The sequence below is a fragment of the Thecamonas trahens genome, assembly GCF_000142905.1.
Source record: "Thecamonas trahens ATCC 50062 unplaced genomic scaffold supercont1.28, whole genome shotgun sequence".
NCBI lineage: Eukaryota > Apusomonadida > Apusomonadidae > Thecamonas > Thecamonas trahens.
The window spans coordinates 329,414-339,575 of record NW_013657652.1 but is presented as its reverse complement, the minus strand read 5'-3'; the positions used below and the strand labels follow the sequence as shown (position 1 = coordinate 339,575).

General features: G+C 64.5%; 4 protein-coding genes across 4 annotated transcripts in view; 1 reads left to right on the top strand and 3 right to left on the bottom strand.

Moving 5' to 3' along the window:
* The window catches only part of AMSG_11978 (uncharacterized protein), a gene marked incomplete at its 5' end in the record, with an annotated part of 4,121 nt that extends 2,877 nt beyond the window's left edge, over nucleotides 1–1,244 (bottom strand). Inside the window, 2 exons of the mRNA XM_013901681.1 lie at nucleotides 462–908; nucleotides 1,203–1,244. Coding sequence (XP_013757135.1) covers nucleotides 462–908; nucleotides 1,203–1,244 — 489 coding nt within the window. The remainder of the gene's footprint in view (nucleotides 1–461; nucleotides 909–1,202) is intronic.
* A 299-nt stretch (nucleotides 1,245–1,543) lies between these two features.
* AMSG_11977 (uncharacterized protein) lies at nucleotides 1,544–7,486 on the top strand. The gene is made up of 6 exons (XM_013901680.1): nucleotides 1,544–1,682; nucleotides 1,774–3,729; nucleotides 3,935–4,879; nucleotides 4,933–5,058; nucleotides 5,106–5,344; nucleotides 5,572–7,486. Exons 1-6 carry the CDS (start codon nucleotides 1,671–1,673, stop codon nucleotides 7,448–7,450), a joined length of 5,157 nt encoding a protein of 1,718 aa, XP_013757134.1. The 5' UTR covers nucleotides 1,544–1,670; the 3' UTR covers nucleotides 7,451–7,486.
* A 10-nt stretch (nucleotides 7,487–7,496) lies between these two features.
* On the bottom strand, nucleotides 7,497–8,076 carry AMSG_06417 (uncharacterized protein; the record flags this gene model as incomplete). Its single annotated transcript, XM_013901635.1, has 2 exons — nucleotides 7,497–7,544; nucleotides 7,597–8,076. The coding sequence occupies 2 exons, from the start codon at nucleotides 8,074–8,076 to the stop codon at nucleotides 7,497–7,499; spliced, it is 528 nt and encodes a 175-aa protein (XP_013757089.1).
* A 154-nt stretch (nucleotides 8,077–8,230) lies between these two features.
* AMSG_06416 (calcium binding protein) lies at nucleotides 8,231–9,736 on the bottom strand. Its single transcript, XM_013901634.1, has one exon. The coding sequence runs from the start codon at nucleotides 9,644–9,646 to the stop codon at nucleotides 8,288–8,290; it is 1,359 nt and encodes a 452-aa protein (XP_013757088.1). The 5' UTR covers nucleotides 9,647–9,736; the 3' UTR covers nucleotides 8,231–8,287.
* Nucleotides 9,737–10,162: the final 426 nt, after the last annotated feature.

Sequence of the window (10,162 nt, the reverse complement as noted above, 5' to 3'; positions counted from 1 at the left end):
AGTGGTGGCAGAGTAGGGTGGGGTGGTCAGAGGGGGGTGGGTGGGTGGTGATGGCTTCCGAGTGAGTGGCGTTTGCCGCTGGGGGGCGATAGAGGCCGTTGATGCATGGTTGATGGGGAGGGGGAGGAGGGGAAGATAACCAGTGGGATCGAATGCAAAGGGGTGGGGGCGTTTTCTGGTGTCGGGGCGCTAGTGACGGGGAAGGAGGGGGAGGCATGTCAGAGTGAAGGGCATTATTGCCCTTGCTTTGGGATAGCGGGGCGAGCCCGTGTCCTGTGAGGAGATCTGCTTGATCTCGGATTGACGTGCGCACAACACTACCCACGTCACAGAAACCGTTCGAGTAGGTGTAGATCTGTGGCAGAGGGGGACGATGTGAGGGGGGGGGGGGGGGAGGGGACAGGACAAGGAAGGAAAACGCAGCACGTTTAGCAAGGGAGGAGGCCCATGTTCGATTAGACGCCGAGGTGGTCGGTCGGGGCAGTGTGGAGCGAGTCGCCGGAGAAGACCGACTGGAACTGCTCGGGGATGGCCAGCTCGAGCGGGTCCTGGTCCTCACCACGGAGGACGATGACAAGCACCTCCTGCGAGTGGGCAGTGACAAAGGTCGGGGCGTTCTCCTCGCGGACGTCCGAGTTGACAAAGACCTTGACCGACGACGACTTGTCGATGTTGAACTGCGGGCAGTGGCCCGACTGGAGCTGGATCTGGACCTTCTTCGAGTTGACCGTGTCGCACGACGCCACCGCACCCTCGAACACCACGCCAACAGACTCGCACTTGTCGAGCGTCACCGCAGTGCACTTGGCCGAGATCTGCACAACAGAGTTCTTGACGTTGTACATGTACACCGACTGGCCGATCTCACCGATCTCCACCTTGAGCTCCGAGTTGCCGTCGACATTCTCCTACATCCGCATCGCCCCCACCCCCACCATTACCCCCAACACCAGTGCTCCCGTGAGTCCCAGTCGCCCCTCCTCCTCCTCCTCCTCTGCCTCTTCCCTGTCTCGCTCCGCCACCGCTCGGTTGCCACCTCGCATTTCATGTTTTTTTCGTTTCTGGTGAACAACAGGCACCCCCCCGCACCGCACCACATATCCCCCCGCCCCCCCTCCCCTTCCCCCGCCCTTCTCTCCCTCCCCCCCCCCCCCTCCCCCTCCTACCCTACCCTATCACCTCCACCCCCTCCGCTTGCGTACAATCTTCCACTTCTTGTTCTCGAGCACGGGACCAGAAGACATGTTTGTTGTTACTTTTGTTGTCGTAGCGACGGGTGTGGCGTTTCCAACGAATGTTACTCGTTCGCCGTCAATAGCTTTCACCATACAATCACCGTCGACTCGGAACGAATGATGACTCGCGATGACGTCGATTGTGGTGGTAGGGAGGGGGCAAGGCGGTGGGTGGAGGCAAAGCACCTACCAGCACCGGCACGACGAGGAAATTCCTCCGCCACGGCAAGGCCAATTTCCGTTTCCCGACCATGCCGACGGTCCGTTGCCACGCACACCACACACCACCACCAGCAAGCACAGGCCACCGCGCGTGTTCCACCTCCTGACTCTCCCACCCCCTCCCCACGCACACACATTCGCCCATCACCACCCCACTACTCTCTTCCTCCTCCACCCTCCCGCCTCCGCATCCCCGCCACACACCCCTCCACCATGGCGGAATACGTACGCGTCCCCACCCCCCCCTCCCTCCCGCTCCACCGCCACGTTCACCACGTCCACCACTCACCCCCTCCCCTGCCCCCTGGTACCACAGCGCGGATGGCTGCTCAAAAAGGGCAAGAAGATGATGCAAGGGTACCGCAAGCGGTACTTTGTCCTCGCCGACAACATTCTCAACTACTACGAGGACGAGTCCTGTACCGAGCATCTCGGCATGGTCGACATGGTCAAGGTCGTTGATTTGGTCTCGACCTCCAAGGCTGGCGAACGCAAGCAGACCTTCTCGCTTGTCGATGGCGAAGGCCGGACGTATTTGCTGGCCGCAGAGACTGAAAAGGGCAAGCTGCAGTGGATGCAAGCGCTCATGGCGTCTCGCCAAAAACGCCGTGCCGGCGGCGCTCGGGGCAAGACCTCGCGCTCGTCGCAGGCCATTCTCTCGGCTCGCAGCTCAGTCGGGCGGGTGACACAACTGGTCGGTGATAGCGACGACGCAGCTGCGTCGTCCAGCGATGTCAGTGCGTCGGCGCTTGGCAACCCATCGGGTGTGTGCGACGTGACCATTATCGGTTACCTCGGCCCGCTCTGCGAGCCAACCAAGGAGTTTGCCAACTACATTATTGCACCCGATCTCTCGGTTGTGGACCAGATCATTACCATTGGCTCTCTTCTCGGCGTCGAGAACGTCGATTCCGACGCGTTTGCGCTTCGGGTCCGCGAGGGCGACTACTACCTTGACCGGCATGTCCTCTTTGCCGAGCAGTACAACACGTTCCGCCACGCGTACCCGGCTGTCACACTCGAGCTCTGGGAGGCACCCGAGCCACGCGCCCGCAACCTTGTCCGCAACGTGCTTGACAAGTACACGCCGGGCGACATGACCCACAAGCGCATGCTCTTCTACCTCAAGTCGTGGCTCGCCGACTCGAGCTTTGCAGAGGAGCTTATCGCCCTCAAGGTCATCGACTCGCTCTGCAACATCATCTCCACTCACTCGGACGAGGCCAACGCTGTCAAGTACGCCCTCGAGGGCCTGCGCTCGGCCGTCTCGTACATTTCGGGCATGCGCTACCTGACCTCGTCCGAGGACCTCATGGTCCAGCTCTACAGCCTCGTCGCCAACGTTCAGGTTGCCTCTCGCGCCATGGAAGTCCTCATTGCCATTGTCGAGTACGACGTCGACGGCTTCCGGCTCATCCACTTGGCTGCGCTCGCCGCGGCAGCCGCCGCGAACAGGGCGCCGTACGCTGAGCTGGTGACCCACCTCCGCGGCGCTGACTTTGACGCCAAAATCAACGCTCTCGGCCTCATCAACGTGCTCTTTGCAAACTGCAACGACCCCGAGCAGTACTCGGAGTTCTCCGACATGACCCTCGACGTCGGCGTCCTCGCTCTCCTCCGCGAGCAGGAGGACTACACCAATCCGGCGTTCTGCGCCCAGCTCGAGACGTACGAGAACCACACCGCCATGCCGGTCTTCCCCACCAAGGTCCGCCTCGAGACCGAGCTTGAGCTTGTGGTTGCCTCCAACAAGGAGCTCGGCATGCAGAACGAGCAGCTCAAGCTACAGGTTGAGGAACTCTCGCTCGGCGAGAACGACCGCATCAAGCAGCTCGAGGCCTACATCCAGCGGCTGCAGACCATTGTCAAGTCCGAGGCCAAGGCCGAGGCAGTTGCTGAGGCTGAGGCCAAAGCCCAAGCTGCTTTTGACGCCCAGCGTGCCCAAATGGATGCCGACATCCAAAAGGCTCAGGCTCGCGTCGCGCAGCTGGAGGCCGACCTCGCCGCCGCCAACAAGCAGGTCGCGGATGCCGAGGCCGCCGCTGCCGCTGCCACCGCTGCTGCTGCCGAGGCCGCTGCTGCTGCCGCGGTGGCCCCCCCATCCTCGACCGATGACACCAAGCGCAGTGCCTCTGGCCCTTCCGCCTCCGGAAGTACTGTCGCCGCTGCTGCCGCCGGAGCCGTCGCTGGTGCCGCTGTCGGAGCCGCAGCCTCCTCCTCTGATGGAGCCACTTCTCCAGCAGCCGGCCCGGACGGCCCGTCGACCGCGTCTGTACCTGCTGCACCTGCTGCACCTGCTGCACCTGCTGCACCTGCTGCACCTGCTGCGCCGACCCCTCCGCCCGCGCCAACTGGTGGCGGTCCCCCCCCCTCCCCCGCCTCCGCCGGGCGCCGGAGGCGGTCCTCCCCCTCCCCCGCCACCGCCGGGCGCCGGAGGCGGACCGCCCCCTCCACCCCCCCCGCCTGGAGGCGGACAGGCCATCCGGCCGCGCGGCCCGCAATTCCGCAAGCCGGCGGTGACACCCAAGGACAAGATGAAGCCACTGTTTTGGAACCGCATCCTCGCACCGCTTGATGCCGACGGCCCGATGTCAATCTGGCACACCATGGAGGAGGCCGACATCGACGTCAACAAGCTCGCCAAGACCTTTGCCGACACGGCCAAGACCAAGAAGCTCGGCGGGTCGTCGGGTGCCGCGTCGGCCGAATCTGCGCCCAAGACCATCTCGACGCTCTCGCGCAAGCGGTTCACTGCTGTCTCGGTCATGCTCGCCTCGCTGCCGGACGTCAAGCCGCTCACCGCCGCCATCATCTCGATGTCGGACGAGGTGCTCAAACTCGAGCAGGTGCAGCAGCTGCGGATGCACGCGGCAACCGATGAGGAGCTGATGGCTATGCGGGCGGCAGCGAGCGCGGCGTCAGAGGGCGGGCCTTCGCTCGACGCCGCCGACACCACGCTCCTTGCCCTCGCCGACGCCGTCCCGCACCTTAGCAAGCGACTCCAAGTCTGGGAGTTCCTCCGTGAGTTTGATGAGGCCATGAGTGACATCCTCCACCCCATGCGCCTGGTCAAGGAGGCGCTGGACGCGCTCACCACCTCAACCAAGCTGCAGGTCTTCCTCTCTGCCGTCCTTGCCGCCGGGAACTACCTCAACGGCGGAAACAAGCGGCGCGGCCAGGCCGACGGCTTTGGCCTCGACATCCTTGCCAAGCTCTCGGCCACCAAGGGCGAAGGCGGCATGTCGCTCCTCCTCTTCCTTACCTATTGGTGCATGGACCAGCTGCCTGACTTTGACCAGATCTACAACGAGCTCGCAGGCGTTATCGACGTCTCGCACGCCGGCCTCGACCTGCAGTACCTCCAGGGTGAGCTCCGCCTCCTCTCGAACCGTCTCAAGTCGGCTGTCGCAGGCGTCTCCGCTGTCCTTGCCGGCGGCTCGGCGGCCTCAACCGGCGGCTTCAAATGTACGCCGAGCCCAAGATGGTCAAGGCGCAACAGGCCATGGCCCAGGCTGAAAGCTCGTTCCAGCTTACCCTCGTGGCCTTTTCGGACGCCATGACCTACTTTGGCATCCCGGCCAAGAAGCAGGGCAAGATGCGGGTCGCAGACTTCCTCCGCCCTTTGCTGTCATGCTCGAAGAATCGAAGCAGTCGTACAACGCCGAAGAGTCTCGCCGCGCCAAGGACGAGCGTCGCCGCAACCGCCTCAACATCAACGCCGCCGTCCTCGCCAAGGGCAAGGGCAAGCGCATCGCCAAGGGCGCAGACCCGATGGGTGCCATTGCCAACGCTGCCAAGAACAAGCGGACAAAGGGCAAGAACGGCTTTGGCCCCTCGCGCAACTTTGGCACAATTCGCAAGAACTCGGGTATCCGTCTTGTCGAGCCGTAGCCGTAGCAGAGGAGGAGCCGACCCGCGCCTTGGCAAACCAATTGAACGCATCCCGCGTTGCTCGGCCTTGCCCGACCAAAATTCATCTGCCGCAGGCTGCACTCGGCTCTTGGGCAGTCGAGTAGCCACGGGCGGCCACTCAACTGCAACCTCCCCTCCCCCACCGCGCAGAGCAGCCCATGCAGTCTGGCAAGAGTAGCGGCAGAGTGTTCGCGACATACAGCGAGCGCCGGCGGGCTGTGCTGCAACGGCGCGAGACGGTGCTGTTGGTGGTGCTCGGGCTGGTGGCGGTGGGTGTGCTGGCGTGGCTGGGCGGGGTCGGTGACGCGGTGCTGCAAGAGAGCGCGACGGACGAGCCCACGCCCGAGTGGCGGCACGTGGCGGCGGCGATCGAGGCGCCGCGGCTGGTTGTCGACAGCGCCCAGCCGCCGCGACTCAACATCCTGGTCATGGGCTTTGACTTTAATTCGTTCTACGGCGGCATGATTGGTATCTCGCAGTTTGCGCTCCGCGCCGCCCGGCTCGGCCTCGCCGTCCGCTGGGTCAATCTCGGCGACGCGCCATCGGTGCCGGACATGGCCGCCGCGCTGCAGTCGTTCCCAGGCCTGGAGGAGCTGACATCGACCATCGAGTTTGGCTTTCACGCCGATCGCTCCACTCCGCTCCTCGCCTCGCCAGCCGATGTCTTTGTCGCCACCCAGTTTCTCAGCGCCCACGTCGCCGCCGCCCTGCACGCCTCACCGCTCCTTGCCTCACCACACTTTGTGTACTTTATCCAGGACATCGAGTCGACGTTCTTTGCGCACGGCACCATGCATGCTCTTGCCGACGCCTCGTACGCCTTTGATCACCGCGCCCTCTTCTCCTACGGCTTTCTCCGCGACTACTTTGCCGCCATGTCGCTCGGGGTCTTTGCGCCTGACACCGCTCCTGCCACCGGCAAGTACGTGGCATACCAGTTTCCGGTCAAGCCTGCCGGCACACCGACGGCGATGCAACTGAAGCGGACACCCGGAACGAAGCGCAAGCTCTTGTTCTACGCCCGGCCCGAGGCGCATGCCCAGCGCAACATGTTTGAGCTCGGAATGATGGCTCTCTCGGCAGTCATCGCCTCGGGCGACTTCAACGTTGACGAGTGGGAGTTCCACGGCATCGGCTCCAAGACGGCGCGGCCACACTGTGGCCTGCCGCGCGGCGCGTGCCTCACCATCTTGCCTCGAACGGCGCCAGACGCCTATCTCGAGCTGCTTGCCTCGTACGACGTTGGCCTCTCGCTCATGCTTTCACCACACCCGTCGATTCCGCCGTTCGATTTTGCTGCCGCTGGCCTCGTCACTGTCACCAACACCTACACCGCCAAGTCGCGCGCCTCGCTCCTCGCCATCTCGTCGAACCTCATCCCTGTGCAGCCGACCATCGGCGGCGTCGCCGACGGTTTGCGCGAGGCTCTTGCTCGGGTGGACAATGTTGATGCCCGCCTTGCCGGCTGCTCGCTCTCGCTCGCGTCCGAGTGGAGTGACGACGCCGCGCTCGGGCCGCGGACCCTGGCCCACATGCTCGCGTGGCTCCCACCTCGGCTGGCAGCCACCGTTCCCGGACCTCGCCTGGTGGTCCTCGTCGCCGGCTCGGGTCTGCATGGCCTCACAGACATCCTCGGCATCCTGCAGGCGAGCCCGTATCACACCTGGCGTGTCGTGGCTCTCCTCGACAGCGCGGTCCTGACCGGTACCGCCGAGGCTGCGGCAGCCATGGCGGCGAGCGCCGACGAGGCGCGACTCACTCTTCTCCAGATCGCGCAGCCCGGCTGCACGGCTTGGCGCAAGGCGGTGAGCGAGGCGACCTCGGCTGCGCACGTCTTTCCGCCATCGTCCAAGCCACCGACAGCGAGCGCAGTGGTGACACGGGCGAAAGCCACAGCACTCGACGCACTCCGCGCATGGATTCGGGCCGGCGGCAAGGGCAAGGAAGGAGCGGCTCATTCCGGACTACTCCTCGGCCCGTTCGACAAGACTGACAACTGCAGCGGCAGCGGCGCCGGCAGCACCGGCGAGACCGCGACCACACCCAGCGCGGCGCGGTACGAGGCATGGCTCACATCCTGAGGTGAGCAACGACGAGCATCACACCCCGTCGTCGGCAACATCGTCCTCAGCGACAGCATGCGCCGGCGGGCCGTGGCCATGGGCATGGGCGCATCTGGATTGGCAGTGGGCGGCGGGCGGATGAGTTCGTCATCAACGGCGGGGACCACGACGGCGGGCTCGTCGCCGGGCAGATCAGCCGAGGCGAGAAAGTCGCGAACGCATTGGGCGTGGCGACCATAGGGTGGCGGCTTTGCGGTAATTTTGGACTTGCGCGGGTCGGCTGGGATCCACTCGGACTCGGGCAGGAGACGGGTCTCCCACCCGCCCTCGACGGTGTAGGTGGAGACATAGCGCGGCTTGGGCGGCGGCTCGGGTGGATTGATTTCCGCCCACGGGCCAGGCGGCTTTGCATTCGGTTCAGGCTGGTAAACCAGGCCGGCGTCTTCGAGCGCACGCAGGGCATCGTCGATAGAGTGCCCAGGGGACGGGCGGAAGGGAATGCGGCCAGCGTCGCCGGGCGCGCCGCCCGACGCCCCGGCCTCGTCGTCCGACCCCGACTCGAGGAGGACCGAGTAGTCGTGCCGGTCCTCGGACGAGTACGACGCCGCCTCGTCGTCTCCAGCGCCTGCCCAGTATGCAGCCATGGTGGGTGAGTGGAGTGTGGCAAGAGCCCGGGGGGTGGGCTAGGTGTGACGTGTGACGTTCGGGCGTCGGGTCGTTGCGAAAGGCGAGGCGCCTTGAGCGGCGGGTGAGCGTTCGACCACACGTCGACCATTAGGTCGCGCGCGACGGCCGTTACAGACTGAGCTGCTTTTATGATTTCGGGCACCATAAGACCGGGTGTATCGTTGGAGGTTAGCTTGTAGGATTGTTCACCGGCTGATGGACGCCCTTGAGGACAACGGTGGCCAGGTTGACGACGGTGCCAGTGTCGTACTCGAGGACGCCAGCCGAGGACGTGCCGGAGGAGCTTGACGACGACGATGATGAGGAAGAAGACGACGATGACGGTGGAGACGCCAGCCGGCCATGGGCAGCCGTGGCCGAGGCGGCAGACGACGACGATCGCGGCGGCGGTTGGACAGGAGCGGCAGCGGCCGAGGTGGCGGGAGAGGTCGAGACGGGCGCCGCAGGCGACGAGCCTGCCGGCGGGTCCGAGTCCGAGTCGTTGTCGCGGATGGACTGGATGATGTTGATGAGGTACGCCTTTTCCTCGACAAACTGAGTGTCGTCACGGCGGTCCTTTTGAAAGTCGGCCAGAAAGTTGACAAGCTTGTTGGCGTTGCGCTTGAGGATGTGGAGGACGGCCGGCGGCTTGGTCGGGTTGGCGACAAAGATCTTAAAGACATGGAAGGCCTCGAACTGAATGTTGCGCGACTTGTCGCGGAGGAGCTGCATGATGGTCTTGAGGTTGTGCGACGAGGCGATGTACCGCTTCATGGTTGCAATGTTGGAGCGGTCGAGGAGAAAGTCACCAAGCAGCGAGAGCGACTGCCTGCGGGTGGCGTAGTTTTCGCATACCAGCAGCCGCGCGTACGACTCGAAGAACGGCACGTAGTGCTGCTCCATAAACTCGCCGACAGCCGCTGAGTGGGTGGTGAGCAGGAGGCGAAAGGTGAGGAAGGCGTCGGTGGCAACGTCAAACGAGGTGTCCTCCATCAGATCAAAGAGTAGAAAGAGCTCGTCCGACAGGAGCAACCACCGGGCGACTGGCTCGTGGGCCAGCGCCGCGCGCATCATTGCTCCACAGTTGAGTGCAATGTCAGTGTTGCCATACCCGAGCATGATGACCGAGAGCACCTCGTCATGCGCACAAAGTGCTTCCACCACCGGAAACCGGGTCCCGCCGTCGGCCTGCTCGCGGACCAGCCGCTCAAAGAGGACCACCACATCCTTCCGCGCCTCAAACTCCAGCAGCGTCAGGTTCTCCAGCAAGTTGCCCAGCAGCTCGTCCTCCAGTACGACAGCAGCGAGGGCGGCGACGGCCGACTCGGAGCCCTCGCCCGAGAGTCCGCCAGCCTCTGCCACCGGATCTGCAGCCTCGTCGGGCAGGGCCAGCTTGCGTGTCTCCGCCAGCACCCGGGTCATTTCCGTCCGGGCCTTGCCCACAGCCTTGCTCGACGATGTCGAAGTCAGCACCTCTAGATTGGTCTTCATCAGACCTGCGAGCTCGATGATGCCCAGCTTCTTCTTGCCGCCAAAGAGGAACGCCATGTCTGTCTCTCTGTCTGTCTGGTAGAGAGGGAGGGGAGAGGGAAAGGGCTAGAGCAGGCGAGGAGGAGGGGTGGGGGTAGGGTGGGGGTAGGGGGGTGGGGGTGGGGTGGGGGTGGGGGGTAGGGGGGGGGGGGTAGTAGGGAGGTCGACCCGCGAGATGTGTGTGTGCGTGTGGACGCGTGTGTGCGAGTGCTGCGTGTGTGTGTGCGTGTGTGTGTGTGTGTGTGCGGTTGGGCTGGGAAGGAGCGTTGGCCCAGCCCGCGCAACAGAGACATTCGCAGGTGGCAAGACCAAAAGCGGGGAAGGAGGAAAGGAGGGGGGCTTCATTGCCTGCCGCCCACGCCCACTGGAAGCCACCCCACCCCTGCCACCTGCCACCACACCCCACGGCCACGGCCACCCCACGGCCACCACCACCCCACCCACTGTCTTCACATATGGATCCTCACCCCGGCTCGCCGCCGCTACGCTTCCATGCGGGCTCGCCACCGCTGGGCCAGGCCGGTCCGCCTCTGC